The following is a 21,635-nucleotide window of genomic DNA, read 5'->3' on the forward strand; positions in this document are numbered from 1 at the left end:
CGCTGGGATGTACAACTTGAGACAAAACAATGACACTGACATATTTTAAAGTATGTCAGTGCAAGTTGATTTCAGTTAAAACAGCTCAAACATGCATTTTAGTCTGGGACTAGCGTAAGCCTTGTCTGTGAAACCAGACAATGATTGATTTAGTATTAATCATCATGACTCTGGTTTAACAGAAATGTGTAGGTCATATGTCTCATAACACATTAATTAATTAATTATCTATCATCTATAGATCACATTTGCATGATTCTCATTCAGAGCAATGATGAAGCGTTCGCTCACCTGTAAAGTGTGGAGGACTTTCCCAAGCTCCTTTCTTGCTTCATCAAATCTCTCTTTTTCTATGTATTCTGTGATAGCCTTCATTCGTCTGGTTATTGATTGTTTTCCCTCTTCAAATTTTTCATTGTCAAAATGTTCTTCCGGATGATTACCAAAAAGATTTGCTATATCTCTCATCACATTGTAATTTGAGATCGCTCTTATGCCCGTTTCAAAGTTACTTGCTAAATCTTTTCGCTTGCAGGCCTCTGCCAGTGTCTGTGAGTCCAGTGATTGTGGCTGTGTTAAACAAAGTAAAACAAACACAAACACACATTCTTAGTATGATGAATGTCCATATGGTTTATTATACACTGTTAACCTTTGCTGTAAAAAAAATAAAATTCTGTGAGTAACATACCATTTTAAATTAAAACAGTAATATACCATAGAAAACAATGCATTCTGAGTAGGGCTGGGCGATATATCGCACGATATTGTTATGCGCATCTCGTCAGTAAAGCCGGTTCCTTGATTAGTAGTAAATCTCCATCACCTGCTTTCAGATGGAGCGGCATTTAGGGCTGAGGAGATAATTAAGTGATTAATTGAGTGATGATTGAGCATTATTGAAGACACCTGATGTTAACAAGCAGAATCACTGAAGAAGAAAATCACAAATTGTAAGTTACCATTAAGGTGATGGGTGTTTGCTTTAGTTGGGCTCTTGACCATTATATGTTTACTTTAATATTTACTGTTGTTTGTCTGCTTTTATTGATTTATAACAGTTAAATGAACAAAGTAAAATGTTATCTTATAGTGTTGGTTATGTTTTGACATAATCATGCTGTGATCTGAAAAAGGAAACTTATTGAGATAGTTTGGTTTAACTTGTTAGCAGCAGTTTAGTGATTCTTCAGCCTTTGATTATCAGTACTTTACTTATAACTCTAAAAATTTAATAAACCTTGTTCTGATCAAAAGACATTCAAATAAATTCCTTTAAAACACAGACATCAATAATCAGCCTGTGAATCTCAACAATGGTGACAATAATAAAGCATGTTGCAGTGGCTGCCACCAATCACAACTCATTAATGGCTCCCATCATGCATTGCGGTATGAATAAATTATGATCTGAATTGTCTATGTAATTTACTTTTCCTAATTGAATATTCTGCTCGTCACCATTGTTGAGATGCATAGACTGAATCTTGACATCTGTGTGTGCCTAAAATAATGATTTTTTTTTTTAAACAACTTTTAAGAAATCCTTTATATTATATAAAAAAAGCTGGGCATTTATGCAGATTCACAGTTATGCTGTAACCAACAACATAAATCGAAGTCAGAAAGAAGGATTTTAATGAGTTCAGTGATCAAGTTCAAATGATGATTGTCATAATATAACCAACACCATCAGATCACTTTTTTCTTTGTTCAACTGGTGATTATAATTCAGAAACAACAGACAAACAAAATCTAAAGTTAATAATATATGGGTCAAGAGTCCAACTAAAGCAACCATTGATCGTCATAACGGTGGCTTACAATTTGAGATTTTCTCCTTCAGTGATTCTGCTTGTTAACATCAGGTGTCTTCAATAATGCTCAAGCATCACTAAATTAATCACTTAATTATATCATTGACTTAAACACTCTTGAGTGTGGACTCATACACTCCCAGGAGTGTTAATTTAACACTGGAGTTTTTGCTGTGTACAAAGAGCCGTAGTTAACTGACAAGCTGAGCCATATCGCATTAAATATCGCTGGCGATACGTCCGCGATATTAATGCGATATGGCTCAGCTTGTCAGTTAACTACGGCTCTGTGTAGTAAATGCCGCTCCATCTGAAAGCAGGTGATGGCGATTTACTACTAATCAAGGAACCGGCTTTACTGACGAGATGCGCATAACAATCTCACGATATATATCGCACAGCCCTAATCGCACAGCCCTAGGTGGAGGGTGGCGCTTCAGGCCAAAACACAAGATGACAACATCAACCAGAGATGGGACCAAGTCACACATGTGCAAGTCTCAAGTAAGTCTCAAGTCTTAACCTTCAAGTCTCAAGTAAGTCCCAAGTATTTTTTTCTTGGGCAAGTCAAGTCAAGTCAAGTCACAGGCTATGTCAAGTCAAGTCAAGTCAAGTCCTGTAGTAGGTCAAGTCAAGTCCAAGTCAAGTCACATTATTATTGTAATTTTACCTGCAGAATCTGATCTTAATAAAGTGTAAAGACCAGATATGGGTAACTGTCAATAAATTACAATAATTTGGAGTTGCATTGTAAATACTCATGTTCAGTAAAATACATCATGGAATCAAACAAAATTGTTACTTCATAAAATTATTTATTTTTCACTTCTGCCAACAGTGTTTAAAATGTAACAAAGTTTAATGTTGTATGTAAACTGTGTTTACAATAAGTGTATTGTGATTGTCAAAACATTTTAGTAACTAAACTGAATTGTATTCGGTTTAGTGACAACATGTTACAATGTTTACATGGTACAATTTCTGGTAAGCTACGCTTTTTTATTATTTCAATTCAATTATTGTAATCTGATTTAATATTGACTCATTTGGATAAATATTAGGTAGGCTACACAAGATAGGCATTAATTTTTCTCAAGAAAAAAACAACTCACCTAATGCTGTAAATATACAGAGAGAGATAATGCGTTTTTTATTATAATAACAACTTTATTTAATGATAAGTAAAAATATAATAAATATGTAATAGTACACATATTTAGCAAAATACTTTTTTTCTAGCCAACTAACGTGCTATAGCCATATTATGGTCATCAAATGGCTTTCCTGGGGTAAATGTTATGTGACATAATTGTTCTCCAGCTGTTTTATTAAACCATTTGTTTGATTGATTGGTCGATATTATGTATGAGGAATATACATTTCGGTAAGTTGTAGGCCTACTGTATCTTTCAACATTGTTCATTCGTGTTTATTTTTAGAGATGATCGGTTCACCTGCCGCTAGGGATCTGTCGCGTCACATTTACAAGCGCCAAAACGGTATTTATTGTTTGAATTTCGTAATAAAAGTGACATAATCTGAGAGCTGAGATTTTTTTTATATCATATGTAACCTCCTCTTGCGTCGCGATTTTTCTGTGCGTGAGAAAATGAACGTGTGGCGACGTGAGAGCATGTGAAAAGTGTCGCGTGTGTCTCACGGTGAATGCGTGAGTTGGCAGCTCTGTCTGGCTATCCGCGATGTTAATGTTGCATGTCTTGCAAAGCGCTGTTCATCTTTTGCCATCTTGTGAATAATTCTTGAAGCCGAAAGCGATGACCCTCGGAGTCAGTACCCCTCCGGCTGACATGTTGATGTGATATCTGATCTGAGTGGGCGTGGTGTGCGAGGTACGAGAGGGCGCGACTGATGATAGTGTCGTGATCCAGTCATGACAACGCTATTCTCAGCCTGCGCTCCAGCTGGGTAATCAACTTTATTTTTTAAAATAATTTATATATTTTATATTCAAACTTGAAAACATGATGTGATTAACACTCAAGTCATTCAAGTCATCGTGTCTCAAGTCAAGTCAAGTCCCGAGTCTTTAACTTCCAAGTCCGAGTCAAGTCTCAAGTATTTTATTTTTTGTCAAGTCAAGTCACAAGTCATAAAAATAGCGACTCGAGTCGACTCGAGTCCAAGTCACCAAGTCACAAGTCCCCATGTCTGACATCAACATCAGTTGAGGGCTGCAACTTCACTTTTAAATGTCAATATCCTGGCCGGACTACTGTTGTCAGTGATATAAGTATTTGAAATGAACATGATTTCTTAATGTCTAGTGACATATCAGGGCCATTTTATGATTAATTGAAATACATTTCTTACATACAGCTCCTTTAAAGTTTGTATGCTTTGAGCACGCTACAATTCAGACTCGAAACAAGGTGGTGCCAGTTGCAGTGGCAGCACTGACTGTTTCGCGTGTGGCGGTGGCGCTGCAAACCACTCAGGTGATTCATTCAGAGAATGAAGCAGTTGCTATTTCGGACATCATATGTCACGTGATTTTTCCGTACCAAAGCAACTTTCAGAGCAGTAGTTCAAATGGAATTCTAGTTAATGGTTTGAAGAATGTTTCAAAGCTTTAGTGTCAGACTGCCACCACTAGTTAATTGTACAGTTCTTTACTGTATTCTAAGGATGTTAAAATTTACAGTATGTTACTGTAAAAAATACTAAATTAAAACTCGAGTTAACTAATTTCACTTGCAGAAACCGACTGCCTTAAATTGACCGACTGTCATTTAAATGTATTAACTAAAATTTATAATGCACAAATAATGTGAGCAAAGTATTACTGTGAACTTATTTCATTTGAGACCACTAAAAAAATATTGTATTTAAAAAGATTTCCACTAGACCAGCAACTATACAATCACCGCCTGTTAAATAAAGCATCATGTATCATCAATGTTTGTAGATCTTCTCCTGGACTGAAGCACAGGCTCTACTCTTCTGCACAACGGTGACCCCAAAAAATGAAATTTTACAGTACCCCACAGGAAAATCCACTCTACAAAGAGTAAAAAGTAACATTGACACAGTGTTGCAGTGAGATAATTAAGAGAATATGTAAGTGATTGTTGAGCATTAGTGATGAACACCTGCTGTTAACAAGCAGAATCACTGAAGGAAAGAGGAACACAAGAACAGAAAATAGAGAAACACAAGAACTACAACTGACTTCCAGCTATTAGACATTATTACACTTATTATTAACCAGTATGACTTTATTTCTGTCATACATCTACAGAAGTTGTTATTGAGATGTTTAATTGAAAATGTTTGGTTTGAAATTACCATGATGGAGATCAGTGTTTGCTTTATACCGTGACTTAACTACATGCGATGTGGCGCCGAAACACAGGGTTTGTGATGTGAACATTAATGGAACAACACAGTTGTTAGATTCAACAGACAGCAGTAAAACCGTCATCACCTGATCTCGTTTTACTTTAGCTTTCTTTGCTACTGCAAATGTGTCTGACAAACACACTGTCACAGCAGCCAAACAAAACAAAAGGTATAATAAGAGTTAAGATCCCAACTAATGGAAACACTAACCACTGTTATGGTGACTTTAAATGAAACAGAGTTAAACATCTGTTAATTCTCAATAAAACGTTAGTAGACGTCTGACAGAAATAAAGTCAGTCTGGTTAGTAATAAGTGAAGCTGGTAATGCTGTTTGTGGAGTTGTTTAATCCTCCTCTGCTGAGATCTTCACAGATTTAATGTCTTCTTTTCTCTTCAGTTGATTTCATCTGAGGCTGTGTCTGAAGTCAGTTGTAGGTCTTGTGTTTCTGCTCGGCTCTTTTTCTGTTCTCTTCAGAGGTGTAAAGTCTTGCTCTTGGCTGACATTTGGCATTACTATGCAGAGGTGTAAAGTCCAGGTTCAGCAAGTAAAAGTCCTCCTCAGTATTTTGCTCCAATCACCTGGATTTGCTAATTAACAGTTTTTCAGTCAGGAGCGAGAACTAATTAGTGAAATCAGCTGACTGAGTTCATGGGTGGAATAAACAGATGGCAAGACTTCTACTTTCTGACCCCTGGACTATACAACTCTGCCAGCACATAGCATTAATGGTAAGTATAGTATTCAAGTCAATTGTATTTAGCAGAGGTGGGAGTAAGTCACATGAACAAGTCACAAGTCTCAAGTCTTAACCTTCAAGTCTCAAGCAAGTCCAAGTCAATTTTGTGAAAAGCAAGTCAAGTCAAGTCATTAATTTAGTGATGATTGAGCATTATTGAAGACACCTGATGATAACAAGCAGAATCACTGAAGGAGAAAAATATCAAATTGTAAGTTACCATTATGGCGATTTGTGTTTGCTTTAGTTGGGCTCTTGACCATTTTATGTTTACCTTAAATTTTGTTTGTCTGCTGTTATTGATTTATAACAGTCAAATGAACAAAGAAAAGTGTGATCTGATAGTGTTGGTTATGTTTTGACATAATCATGTTGTGAACCTTAAAAACGAAATTTATTGAGGTATCTTATCTTGATAATTACAGCAGCTCTGCCATTCTACAGCATATGATTTTCAGTATTTTTCATAAAATTCAAAATATTTATTATACATTGTTCTGATCAAAACACTTTCAAATGAATTTATTTAGAAACACAGACATCAATAATCAGCCTGTGAATCTCAACAATGGTGACAATAGTAAAGCATGTTGCAGTGGCTGCCACCAATCACAACTCATTAATGGCTCCCATCATGCATTGCGGTATGAATAAATTATGATCTGAATTGTCTATGTAATTTACTTTTCCTAATTGAATATTCTGCTCGTCACCATTGTTGAGATGCATAGACTGAATCTTGACGTCTGTGTGTGCCTAAAAGAAAGATTTTTTCATCTTTTTTTTTTTCAAAACAACTTTTAAGAAATCCTTTGTATTATATCTATCTGGATATTTATGCAGAATCACAGTTATGCTGTAAACAACAACATAAATCTAAGTCAGAAAGAAGGATCTTAATGAGTTCAGTGATCAAGTTGAAATGATGATTTTCATAATATAACCAACACCATCAGATCACTTTTTTGCTTTGTTCATCTGGCAGTTATAACTCAGATACAACAGTCAGACAAAATTTAAAATAAACATATATGGGTCAAGAGTCCAACTAAAGCAAACACAAATCGCCATAATGGTAACTTACAATTTGATATTTTCTCCTTCAGTGATTCTGCTTGTTATCATCAGGTGTCTTCAATAATGTTCAATTATCACTCAATTAATGACTTGACTTGACTTGCTTTTCACAAAATTGACTTGGACTTGCTTGAGACTTGAAGGTTAAGACTTGAGACTTGTGACTTGTTCATGTGACTTACTCCCACCTCTGGTATTTAGTCTATTGATACACTGTTTATCATTTGATGAAACTATCATAGTTTGTTAAATGAAGCCCAGGCCTACAGGCCTATTATGTAAAGTGTAGGTTGACAACAAAATGCAAAATGGTGACTTTATTATTTTTACATTTTTGATAATTTTGCAGCAATAGTATAATAGTAAAGTACTACTGTTCAAAAAATTTGCACACACATTACTATTGTTTTTTTGTTTTGTTTTTAAAGGAGTCCCTAATGCGCATCAAGCCTGCATTTATTTGATCAAAAATACAGAAAAAATTATTACAATTTAAAATAATGGTTTTCTATTTTAATATACTTTTTAATATCATTTATTTCTGTGATGCAAAGCATATATATATATATATATATATATATATATATATATATATATATATATATATATATATGCGCCTCTTTTTTACATTTGAGCCCATGAAGAACTCTCTGCACGTCCATTTAAAGCGTTGCAACGATTTAGCCTTGTGTCTAATTTGGGGTGCTCTACGTCAATTTCATTTGCGTGTAATTCGATAATGGTTGGGTTTCAGAGGTGGGAAATCCAGGGTCCAAAGAGTAAAAGTCCTGCCATATGTTTATTCCACCCATGAACTCAGTCAGCTGATTTCACTAATTAGTTCTCTCTCCTGTCTGAATTAGCAAATCCAGGTGATTGGAACAAAATACTGAGGAGGACTTTCTGAACCTGGACTTTACACCTCTGCATAGCAATGCCACATGTCAGCCAAGAGCAAAGAAATAAACCAGAACTGGACCTTATCGTAGCCAAAAAAATCTGTGTATATTAAGTATGAAGTAATTTCAGACACAGCCTTAGATGAAATCAACTGAAGAGAAAAGAAGACATTAAATCTGTGAAGCAGAGGAGGATTAAACAACTCCACAAACAGCATTACCAGCTTCACTTATTACTAACCAGACTGACTTTATTTCTGTCAGACTTCTACAAAAGGTTTTATTGAGTCCAGGTTCAGAAGTCCTCCTCAGTATTTTGTTCCAATCACCTGGATTTGCTAATTCAGACAGGAAAGAGAACTAATTAGTGAAATCAGCTGACTGAGTTCATGGGTGGAATAAAAATATGGCAGGACTTTTACTCTTTGGCCCCTGGATTTCCCACCTCTGTTGGGTTTATCAAAAAGCTTTTGATACATTTTTGCCAGCATAGTCTGAAGATGATCTGATTTGATTTTCATAAAAATCAGAGGGAGTTTGAAAAAGTAGGTTTTTCGGAGAATTCAAAATGGCAGACAAATTTTCATGACGGAATATTAAGTGATATGGTGCTATGGATAAGTGGAAGAAAAAATATTTTGTTTCTAGCCCTTATGGTTCCAAAGATATTAGCATAAACATGAGTGAAACATTGGACACTTGGTGACTTCAAATTTGCTATGGTGACAGTTCAGACTGTCCTCTGTCAATATGCCAAATTTCATTCATTTAATTTACAGCTTTCCAGTTTTACAGTATGTTACCATAAAAATACCATGGAAGGTAACTAATATCATTTGGGAAACCGATTGCTTCAAACAGTTCAAGTTCAAAAACTAGTATTTATACTGATAGTTCTGTGAACTTATTTAATTTGAGTCCACTGAAAATTAATCTCTTAATATAAAACTGCAAACACCTAATGTGTATTAGTGAATTCATTAAAAACACGACTTTTAACTAAAATCTTTGCAGTTCGTATTTAGCGAAGAATAGCTCACATGTATGTGCTAAAGTACTTAGCAAGGAGATTGTCACTGCATCAGCAACTACACAGTTACTGCTTTTAAATAAAGCAACAAGCAGCATTTCATCAGTGTTTCTCTGCTCATCTTTGACTGAAGCACAGGCTCTACTCTCCAGCACAATGGTGACCCACACAACTAATTAAACTAACAGATCTCTCCTATATCATCTTGTGCAAAAACACATTAAACACTTCATTTTAATATTTACTCTCCTTAACAGTAAATGACTTTGCATAACTTTTTTCTATGAACTTTTGTAATATTTTAGTGAATGACTTTCGTTTAATAAATCTGACAGTTAAATTTTTTTACAGTATATTACCGTTTTTCCTTGATTTTTCAGTAATCTACTGGCAGCTGCACTGTAAAAAAAGTGTAATTTTACAGGTAATGGTCTGTATTTTTTTCAGAATTTTACCGTTTTGTCATTATACTGTCATTTAAAGGTCTGGGGCCGTATTCACAAAGAATTTTAAGGCTAAAAGTAGCTCCTAACTGGCGAATTTAGGAGCAACTCCTAAAAATAATGGGCGTGTCACTCGTAACTTTAGGACTCCTAATTTTTTTGATTAAGAGTAATTCACGAAGCATTTTAGCCCTAAAAGTAGCACCTAAGCCTGGGACAGCTTAAAAGAAGTCGAGAGGACTCCTAACTCACTAAGACCTATTCACAAACCGCTTTTTGTGGCATTTCACGTTGCAATGTTTTGAAATGCGTATGCGACGGCTACAGGAGCTTCCAATCGCGAGGGAACAATTTTGCATTGTAGGCATAACTAGGGATGCAATAACGCCACCAACAACAACCAAAACTAGGCTACTCATTGCATGTAAACTAATCGTAACGTTTGATTGTAAATCAAATTAAAATGTTCTTCTCTTTGCAAACGTAGGCAGAGGCATATAGTGACAGATTAATCAATAATGTTGCAAAGATATTGCATCAATCCATATGTTTCATTAGGCTGCTAGGCTATTTGTTTTGCCTTACTCTCTATTCATTTAGGCTATTTATTCAGTTATTCATCATCTTCCGTCCTTCGCACTGCTTGTGTAGCGCACGCATTCTCAGACCTGTCACCTGTCACTCATCATCGTAGGGGTATGGCAAGCCATTTTAACATTTAACAGACTGGATATGTGTTGCAGATATCTGTAATTCAGTTTTGCCTAGTCAAAAAGAACATTTCAGATATCCGCAACTACATTCTTCCTATCCATAATTGTCATTTCAGATATCCACAAAGACATTCTTCCTAGGACAAATGACATCACTTTTGCCATTCATTTGTATGGGGTTTATCATTACAGATATCTACAATTCAATTGCAGATATCCACTGTGTGAATTACGGATATCTGCAATTGAATTGTAGATATCTGTAATTCTAGTTTGAGATATCTTCAATTTGATTCTGACAAGTCATTACTCCAGTTCAAGATATCTTTAATTCACCTCAATTCAAGATATCTACATGTTCCTTTTCAGATATCTTAAATTAAGTTTTGACTAGGCGAAATGACGTTGTAGATATCTGTAACTGGAGTTAGGGATAGTCATAATTTAATTGTAGATATCTATTATCAAGTTATAGATATCTTGAAATTAATTTTGATTAGAGATAGGGATGGGCGATATATCGCACGATATTGTTATGCGCATCTCGTCAGTAAAGCCGGTTCCCTTGATTAGTAGTAAATCGCCATCACCTGCTTTCAGATGGAGCGGTGTTAAATTAACACTCCTGGGGCTGGGAGTGTATATGAGTCCACACTCAAGAGTGTTAAAGTTAATGAGATAATTAAGTGATTAATTATGTGACTATTGAGCATTATTGAAAATACCTGATGTTAACAAGCAGAATCACTGAAGGAGAAAATCACAAATTGTAAGCCACCGTTAAGGTGATGGGTGTTTGCTTTAGTTGGGCTCTAGACCCTTATATGTTTACTCTAATTTTTACTGTTGTTTGTCAGCTGTTATTGATTTATAACATTTAAATGAACAAAGTAAAATGTGATCTGATAGTGTTAGTTATGTTTTGACATAATCATGCTGTGAGCTGAAAAAGGAAACTTATTGAGATAGTTTGGTTTAACTTGTTAGCAGCAGTTTTGTGATTCTTCAGCCTATGATTATCAGTATTTTACTTATAATTCAAAATATTTAATAAACATTGTTCTGATCAAAAGACATTCAGATAAATTTATTTAAAACACAGACATCAATAATCAGCCTGTGAATCTCAACAATGGTGACAATAATAAAGCATGTTGCAGTGGCTACCACCAATCACAACTCATTAATGGCTCCCATCATGCATTGTGGTAAGAATAAATTATGATCTGAATTGTCTATGTAATTTACTTTTCCTAATTGAATATTCTGCTCGTCACCATTGTTGAGATGCATAGACTGAATCTTGACGTCTGTGTGTGCCTAAAAGAATGTTTTTTTTTTTAAAACAACTTTTAAGAAATCCTTTATATTATATCAAAAATTCTGGGCATTTATGCAGAATCACAGTTATGCTGTAACCAACAACATAAATCGAAGTCAGAAAGAAGGATTTTAATGAGTTCAGTGATCAAGTTCAAATGATGATTGTCATAATATAACACCATCAGATCACTTTTTTCTTTGTTCAACTGGCGATTATAATTCAGAAACAACAGACAAACAAAATCTAAAGTTATTAATATAATGGTCAAGAGTCCAACTAAAGCAACCATTTATCGTCATAACGGTAACTTACAATTTGAGATTTTCTCCTTCAGTGATTCTGCTTGTTAACATCAGGTGTCTTCAATAATGCTCAATCGTCACTAAATTAATCACTTAATTATCTCATTAACTTAAACAATCTTGAGTGTGGACTCATACACTCCCAGGAGTGTTAATTTACCACTGGAGTTTTTGCTGTGTACAAAGAGCCGTAGTTAACTGACAAGCTGAGCCATATCGCATTAATTATTGCTGGCAATACGTCCGAGATATTTATGCGATATTGCTCAGCTTGTCAGTTAACTACGGCTCTTTGTAGTAAATACCGCTCCATCTGAAAGCAGGTGATGGCGATTTACTACTAATCAAGGAACCGGCTTTACTGACGAGATGCGCATAACAATATCGTGCGATATATCGCCCATCCCTAATTAGAGATATCTGAAATTTGAGATATCTGTAACTTTCATTCTGCCTAGTCAAAATGTAATTACAGATATCTTGAATTAGAGTTTTGACTAGGCCAAATGACCTTGCAGATATCTGTATGCAAATTAGGCCCGCATCACACTTTAGGCGGGAGCAGAGCATGTTCAAATCATCAAATCACATAGCACCTGTTAACTGTTAACTTGTAATTAGCACTGATTAGCACCATGTTGGAGCAACCAGAGTTTTTAATCGTCTTTTTAATGCTGTTAGATACTGTTTCAAACTGAAAAAATTAAATTAAAAATAAGAACTAATCTGAACTAAGAACTTTTTTTCTCATCTAAGGAAGTTAATGTTATTGTACTTCCATGGCAAGAATAGCATGCATGTCAGCATCTTTATTAAAGTGAATTAGTGTGAATCTCTTTCACACATAAATCTTACGGCAACAATAACCTACTTAATTTAAAGCATGATCATAAACATAGCATTGCAACATTTTTTTTTATTTTTTTTGTATATAAAATATTTTATATACATTTTTTTCATTTGTATATAAAAACATTTTCTGGTGTTTTTTTCGATTACAGCCAACACCATGACTGCTTCTTTCTTCTTCCATTCATAGAAATAAGGAAATGAACCTACTTCTTCTTTGATTATGGCGGGGAGGGAAAATTACTTATTTATGGATATCTAAAATAGAGCAACGTCATGCACAATAATTTGCACTAGTCATAATGACGTTTGAGATATCTTTAACTTTCATTCTGCCTAGTCAAAACTGAATTACAGATATCTGCAATTGTCATTTAAGATGTGTTGAATGTCGTTTTTCAATGACGTCATTGCAGATATCTGTAATTCAGTTTTGCCTAGTCACAGTTAGTTACAGATATCTCTATCTGTCGTTTCGACTAGTCACAATTACGTTACAGATATCTTGAATGACAATTCCAACTATCCAAAATGTAATTACGACTAGTCAGAAAGACATTGTTGATATCTACAATGTTAATTCCGGATAGTCAAAATTAGCTTTTAAATGTTAAAATGGCTTGCCATATAGGGGAGGTGTTTGGAATCATTCCCATGTTACAATCATCAGCCAATTAAGGTGGTCACTTCAGTCAAGCTCGTGCATGAGTAATGACGTCATCCATAGCAACGAAGACTCACTCTTAGTTTAGGAGTTGTCATTTTTCTTTACTAAGAGTAGGTCTGAAAGGCGTTGTGAATAACTTTTAAGAGAAAACTCCTAGCTAAAATCTTTTAGTGCGATTTAGGAGTACTCCTAGTGGTAAGATAAAATGCTTTGTGAATACGGCCCCAGGTAATTGCTTGTGTTTTGGATTTACATCAATAGAACTTGTCTGTATTTTTACAGAGTTATGTGTAATTTTACATAAATTATTAAGTAATATTTTACAGATTTTTTTCTGTGAAATTAAAAAACAAAGAAAAGAAGGTACACTGTAAAAAAAAATCCTAATTTATCAGAAAATAACTGATTTTTTGACGATCATTTTCTTTAATTTTAAATTGTACTCAAAACACTGTAAAATTACAAATAATATCTGTAAAATAAAAATTCAGCTGTTATTTTAGGTATTGTGACATTAATGACAAATTCCAGTAATTCACATTTTTTATACAGAAAATTTTTCTGTTTTCTTAAATTACATAAAAATGTATGTAAAATTACAAATATAATCTGTAATTAAACAGTAACAAAACGGTTAAATGATAAAATGGTCAAATGACTGTCAGCAAAATCTTCAGTTTTAAATGAACACTTGTGTGTCCACACTACAGATTGTTGGAGTAACACTGAAGCAGCGTAAGTTAATGATATAATTCAGTGATTAATTAACTGATGATTGAGCATTAGTGATGAACACCTGATGTTAACAAGCAGAATCACTGAAGGAGATACAACAACAAGAAGATAAAAAAGCGAAACACAAGACCTACAACTGATTTCAGCCACAGAAGACATTAAATCTCTCAAGATCACAGCAGAGGATTAAACAATTATTTTAAAAAATATAGGTGCAATTAGCCCTAATTAGAAAATCAGTAATATATTGGCATAATATATTGTTGCCAGTACCATAAAAAAAAAAAACAAGAAAAAAAAAAACAGTACAAAACCAGTAAGTTAATGTAATCTACTAAATGAAACAAGTTCATTTCACTCCTTTCACTTAGTATAAAATGTACGTGAAATCCATAAAAGAGTAAATGCTGAAATGAAGCGTAATTTTATGTTTTGAAGAATTTGCACATAGAAGAAATCTGTTGCCGTTTAATGTTCTGTTGGGATTTAAAGGGTTTCTGTTGAGTTTTGTGGGTCACCGTTCTGCTGAAGAGTAGAGCCTGTGCTTCAGTCCAGGAGAAGATCTGTTAACACTGATGATATGCTGCATGATGCTTTATTTAACAGGCAATGACTGTGTAGTTTTTGCAGTGGAATTTTCTTTACTCTTTAAATCAAATATTTTTTAAATGGACACATTCCCATTAAATTTATGCTCACATCATAAAGACAGTATATTGCTAGTTTGCCGCCATAATGGCTCAGTTAAAGTAAAATAAAGATTCATTACAGTAAACATCTGGCAACTGTGTTGAAAGTATTATACTGTTAATTGTACACTTATTTACTGTAATCTACAGTATGTTAATGTAAAAATACCAAACACCAAATTAAAACTTGAGTTAATTAATTTTATTTGCAGAAATTGACAGCCCTAAATTGACCAACTGCCGTTTAAATTTAATACTAACATTTATAATGCACTAATAATGTGAGGAATAATTTTAAAATTCTCTTCTATTTAAGTGGAGTGACTCAATGATATTATATTGAATGAAAAAGATAATGAAATAGTTAACCTAAAAGTTTAACCTAAAAAGGTAATATACTCATTGTTAAATGGTCACACTTGTGGTTCTGCTACACGTGTCTCAGTGGTTCATGTAGGTTGTCTACAAACCGGAAGGTTGGTGGTTCAATCCCCGGTTCCACCTGACCAAGTGTCAAGGTGTCCATGAGCAAGACACCTAACCCCAGCTGTTCCCGATGAGCTGGATGGCGCCTAGCATGGCTGACACTGCTGTCGGTGTATGAGTGAGTGAGTGACTGGGTGAATGTGAGGCTATGTAAAGCGCTTTGGTGGCCATAGGTCTGTGAAAGCGCTATATAAATGCAGTCCATTTACCAAAAAGCCTTGTTCCAACAGAAATATTGCACTGTCTATAATAGCAGTGTTTTTGCACTTTATATTTAACATTTGACTGTTTTATAAGTATTAGGTTTTTCTCTTGGGATCAATAGCATCTAAATACTCCTAAACAAAAAAATATACCTCTGTGAAGCCTGTGTCAACACTCTTGCAGACCTTTACAGTCAGACGTAGGATGGCCGTTCTTGTGATGTCCTGATGATTTTTAGAGTTTGGCTTTTGTAGAATATGAAAGGTCTGAGCACCAATCAGAAGACTCAACAGAAGAAATGTGCTCCTCATTCTCAGATGATAAAGAATATATGAAGAACAATTCTCTGGATTCACGGATTATCTGGAAATACAACAAATGCAGTGTGGGTTTTACTCATTTTTATAAATTTTCACTTGTTTAAGCAATTAAACTTGGGAGCGTTCTCCCCAGTCAACAATTTGATCTCACAGTGATCTCACCATGGTTTTTATAATGGCAAGACACTTATAATGTGGTCACATTCTGAGGTCACAGTGATCTAAAAGTTTAACCTCACATTGCACTCACTGTGTGCTCATAATATGGTCACAATTTGTAGGTCAAAGTGCACACAAAGACAAGATACCAAATATCCATTGCAGCATGAAGCTTTTGATCATCACCATTGTTGAGATTCATAAACTGATTCTTGATGTCTGTTTGTGTCGAAATGTAGGTCAAATGCTTGTGTCTTATTATGCATGATTGTGACACTGATGGATTAAATACTACTGTATATAATCACAGCTTATATGATATAAATTAATAACACCTCACAAAGACTACATACTGAATCTAGGTGATGATTATGTTGTTATCATCAATAACACACCCAACATCATCTGAATACTTTCCCTTTTGGCTTTTCCTGCCATAACAAATGTGTTTTACAAACACAATTACAGCAGCCAGAGAATCTATGTCTAAATGTCAAGGGTCACGACGAAAGCAAACACTGATCTCCATGATGGTGACGTCAAACAAAATAATAAAACATCTACAAACGTCTATTAATCAGAGGTGGGAAATCCAGGGGCCAAAGAGTAAAAGTCCTGCCATATTTTTATTCCACCCATGAACTCAGTCAGCTGATTTCACTAATTAGTTCTCTTTCCTGTCTGAATTAGCAAATCCAGGTGATTGGAACAAAATACTGAGGAGGACTTCTGAACCTGGACTCAATAAAACCTTTTGTAGAAGTCTGACAGAAATAAAGTCAGTCTGGTTAGTAATAAGTGAAGCTGGTAATGCTGTTTGTGGAGTTGTTTAATCCTCCTCTGCTTCACAGATTTAATGTCTTCTTTTCTCTTCAGTTGATTTCATCTAAGGCTGTGTCTGAAATTACTTCATACTTAATATACACAGATTTTTTTGGCTACGATAAGGTCCAGTTCTGGTTTATTTCTTTGCTCTTGGCTGACATGTGGCATTGCTATGCAGAGGTGTAAAGTCCAGGTTCAGAAAGTCCTCCTCAGTATTTTGTTCCAATCACCTGGATTTGCTAATTCAGACAGGAGAGAGAACTAATTAGTGAAATCAGCTGACTGAGTTCATGGGTGGAATAAACATATGGCAGGACTTTTACTCTTTGGACCCTGGATTTCCCACCTCTGCTGCTTGTTTCATAATATTCAGGTAACATTTAAAAGTAACATTCCAATAATGTTTGATACAAAATGATACAATTCCTGTAATGTTCACATAATCACACAAAATAAAGGGAATTAAAGGCAAAAAAAGAAAAAAAAAACCTGGATTTTTTTTTTTAAACCTGCAGATTTTGAACGTTTAGAAAGCATTCCAGAATATTAGGAACATTAGCAAAACAAATAGGACATATTTTTGTTAGCTGGAATTTTTTTTATTAGCCATTAGTTGATTATATTTTAAGTTGTTTCTCCTTACAGGATAATTTTTAAATTGCAGAGAATATTTCAAGCGACACTTACCTCAGTGTCCTCAACACTCCCTCTGTCTCATACAGTTTGTCTTGAACTGGTGTATATTTATATATGTTTTCATTTAAATTGAGCTGCAAATTGTGCTCAGCATCTACAGATATGAAAATAATGCATAGATGATATATCAGAACACTTTGCCTAAGCAGACTTTATATCTAACAGACTTTTGCTGTGATGATTTTTTATGGTGATCCATATAAAAAAATATTTGACTTAAATTGACACAAACAATAAAATATCAGACACAGTTTCTCTTTATTGAGTTGTGCATATATCAAATACCATCTTTCATTCTTAAAATGCTTCTCAACCTTCATCAACTTTCATCACAATCACTTCTGGCTGTAGGATCAGTTGTTGTTCATTATTTTTCATTTATCTCGGCATCATGACACGAGCGTCCACACTCGCTTTTTCTTAGTTAAAATGTGTTATATTGTTATTAGTCCAGGTAAATATATTTATACTTTTTTACCTTGAAAAAAGATACATTAAAAATGAATCAAATGATTTCCCAGTAGGGCTGGGCGATAAAACGATAACGATAATTATCGCGATATAATTTTTCTCGATAAAACGATATCAAGAGGTCGATAAATGTTCGATAATGTTTATGCGCCAAAAGCGGAACGAAACTCATTTGAACCGCGCGCCACACGGACCGTTTATCCGCTCGGCTCAAAGTCCAAACGGCAGCGCGAGCGCGAGCTCACTAGTGCAGATGCGTTTACTGATCGGTCTCGGTCACGAAATCCAGTGAGAAGCGCTTGAGTTCAGCGAAGAACACAAATGTCTCCGTGATTTAAACCAGTTTAAAGGCAGATGAAACAGCGCTGACAAACTGGAGAAACACTGTGTGCAGCGATACAGTCTGAAGGCTTTTCCGTCTACAAATTCCCATCATTTACCATGGATTTACTGTAACGTAACGTTAGCCTAGTAATATCAACTGCACCATGAAATCTGGGATATACATATTAAATTGTATTATATTATTAATGTAGACAATGTATTAAAGGACTAATGGAATATAATTACAGTATTTAATAATGTATTTAGGCTACTTTTTTTCATACAAATACCATAGAAACCATAAAGTTACACTTTGCCATGATAGTGAGGTGCTACAGGCTATGCCTGGTTTCATCTGTGGTTGTCATGATCTAAATGCATGATACTGGATAACCAATAGTTAAGTTTAATAAAACTCAAACAGTCAGAATGTTACATTTTACAAAAAAAAAAAAAAAAAAAAAAATTAGCACATGCAGAAACTAAGAAATTGTCCAATAAATATATTTATTTTGTTAAGGAAAAATGACAAATGTTTGAATGTTCTACCTCAGATTTGTGAAATGATCACCTGTTTGGCAAGTGTTTGTCATGATATGTTCTGACAATAAAGAGTAGTTTAAAACCACAGTTAACGCTTTTACTTAGGAGCAAAAATCTGCCTTTAAACTTGAAAGAAATAAAGATTTGACTTTTATCGTGATAATTATCGATATCGACTGATATAAAAAAATTATCGTGATATTTTTTTTTGCCCATATCGCCCAGCCCTATTTCCCAGTAATATTTCCATATAAAAATATTGCTGCAAGAAGCAGTTACGGGGTAAGTCTCAAGTTATATTCAGTTAGTTTTGGTTTTCATGGACTTTCTGTTTTTTTTCATTAGTCACATGTCTTCCTTTGTTCAGTTTTCCTGCTTCACATTTGTTTACATTGGTTTCAGCTTAATTAGTAAGTATATTTTGTGCTCCTACAATCAGTCTTTTTTTTGGTCTTGTTTACATTAGGTGTGTGTGTGTGTGTGTGTGTGTGTGTGTGTGTGTGTGTGTGTGTGTGTGTGTGTGCGTGCGTGCGTGCGTGCGTGCGTGTGTGTGTGTGTGTGTGTGTGATGCCAAACAATGTGTGAAGTACATTATGGTTTTACATAGTTATCTTGTCATGTTTTACTACTTTTAACCATGAAAGATATCATGTGACTTTTATTGTTCTTATTCAAACTGCTGCGGCTGTTTAATGACTTCCCAAGAAAACTGCTGTGCCCAGGGGAAAAAGAAGTAGTATTAAATGTATTAAAAATATATTTGAAATTCTAGTATGTTTATAATACAATTGTATTCCAAACATGCTTGTTTGAAGTGCATTAAAAAATATATTAAATTGCATTTGAATATATTTCTAAAAAGTATACTATAAGTACATTGGTAATAAACATATGCTTAATTACACTTTTAAGAAATATGCTAAACACTAGCATACTTTTAGTGAAGTTTTAGTATTTTTACAGAAAACATAGTTATGTTACTCTTACTTAAAGTATATTTTATGTGTACTTTGTGTTAGAACATAGCAAAATACCTTTTGTATTTGTAACCTTCGTTGCTGAACCACAACACGAGCAGGCAGCTGCATTTTCATTATACACATGTTTTAGGTAAAATCACATTATGACTTGCTTAGAAGCCTATAGTATACGTTACAAAATACAACCTTGAGGAAACCACAAAAAAAAAAAAAAAAAAAAACACAGGCGCACTATGTTATTTGCATACAACATAATTTAAAACATAACACATGTAGCCAACTTAAAACTTTAGGGAGAGAATTCACAACATTGTCTTTATTTAAACTTCTTTTTCCTTTTTAATATTCTGCCTTGGCATTGAACATTTACTTTTGCTGCATTCTATGCTCACTGTAAACCTGGATAAGTTATACTAATTCAAAAAATGTATTGCCTCTATTTTTTAAGTTTGCAAACTTAAATATCATCAGTAAGCATAGCTAGTTTTTTTTTTTTGAATAACTGTAAATTACAAATAAACATTAATTTAAATCAATATTAGTGTTTTGTTCATCATAATTTAATGCAACTCAAAGTTTTAAGTACTGACAACTTTAATTACTTAAATTATGCAACTTAAAATATCCATTTATTACATATAAAAATGTTCACTTAGTTATCTAAGTCACTTTAAATTTCATTAAATTAAATTATATAATTTCATATAACTTTAATTGCAGTAGCAATGTTACTTAACTATTTTGTGGCAACTGATTGCCTTGTTTTTCCTTTACTCAAGTTTCCTCTACTCAAATATCTACATTTTACAACTTAGGCAGTAGGCCTACACTGTGAACCCAAAAAAGTTGGCTCAAACTTTGCTCAAAATTTATAAGTTAAGAAATTGAAAGTTTAAGTTAGCAGAACTGGCAGATATGTATTTTGTACTCAAACATTTTACTTGTACTGAAATTTAAATGTTTAAGTGGACATATTTATATTATATAATTTTTAATGAAATCTCAATGTGAATGTTTTTTTTAGTATAATATTGAAGCTAGTTCAATAAATGCTAACTTGCTTATTTGTTAACATGTTAATAATAACAGGAAATAACACTTGTTGTACGAGGGCAGCAATTAAAAGCTTTTAACATTGTTCTCAAACCAAGCCGCATGCACCACGTCATCATAATGGTAACTCTCCTAAAATCAACATTAACAGAAATTCTTCTAAACTAGCATAACAAAACATTAAACACTACTAAATCTCCCACTTAACATCAATCTAGCACAAATAAACATTATATAACACTTAATTTTCGCATTCACTCTCCCTTTTAAGTGTCATGACAGAGCATGCTGGGAAATAGACATCCCAGCCCAGTTTCAGTTAAATTTAACAAATGTCTGTAGAGGAGCGCTTCCAGGACTTAAAATGTTTGCTTGAGGTGCTCTTTGGGATAATCATATGTAGCAGAAATTCAGGAAACTCCAAGGAACTCTCTTTAGAATGATTAAAAAGCCTTTATTTTTATGGCTTAGACATCTTTAAAACACTCCGACGTGTTTCGGCACACAAGCCTTCAACAGTCAGTTGAATCAGCGAGTCAACAGTTTTCAAAAAAGTTTTTTAAAAAGTTAAATTTAATTTTGTCTATATTAAAAGAAACAAGTCCATAGAACTCAAAAGAATGAAACAATTAAACTTACTTAAAATGTATCAGTTTTGTGAACTCAAAAGAATGAAACAATTAAACTTACTTAAAATGTATCAGTTTTGTGAACTCAAAAGAAAAAAAAGCTCTAAATACTCATAAAAGTTCATCTGAAAAAACTAATTTGTATAATTTAAGTTGGCCCTACTCAAAACAATTAATTATTTTGAGCGTTATGGTTTACAGTGCTGCTGCTGTGTTTATTAGAGAACTTTCTCCAAAGGTGTGAATAGCTACCTATTGTATTACATAGTAAATGAAGTATTCAGAATAGTATTTTTTTCG

The 21,635-nt window shown here is 34.0% G+C and overlaps 1 protein-coding gene across 1 annotated transcript in view; it reads right to left on the reverse strand.

Annotated features, from left to right (window-relative positions):
* Positions 1-21,635, reverse strand: part of LOC308697563 (von Willebrand factor A domain-containing protein 7-like) — a 91,416-nt gene that overhangs the window by 20,604 nt on the left and 49,177 nt on the right. The window contains exons 6-7 of the mRNA XM_081376889.1: positions 15,488-15,698; positions 292-570 (exon numbers count right to left, since the gene is read on the reverse strand). Coding sequence (XP_081233015.1) covers positions 292-570; positions 15,488-15,646 — 438 coding nt within the window. The 5' untranslated portion in view covers positions 15,647-15,698. The remainder of the gene's footprint in view (positions 1-291; positions 571-15,487; positions 15,699-21,635) is intronic.

The sequence above is a fragment of the Scardinius erythrophthalmus genome (assembly GCF_964197995.2).
Source record: "Scardinius erythrophthalmus genome assembly, chromosome: 1".
NCBI lineage: Eukaryota > Metazoa > Chordata > Actinopteri > Cypriniformes > Leuciscidae > Scardinius > Scardinius erythrophthalmus.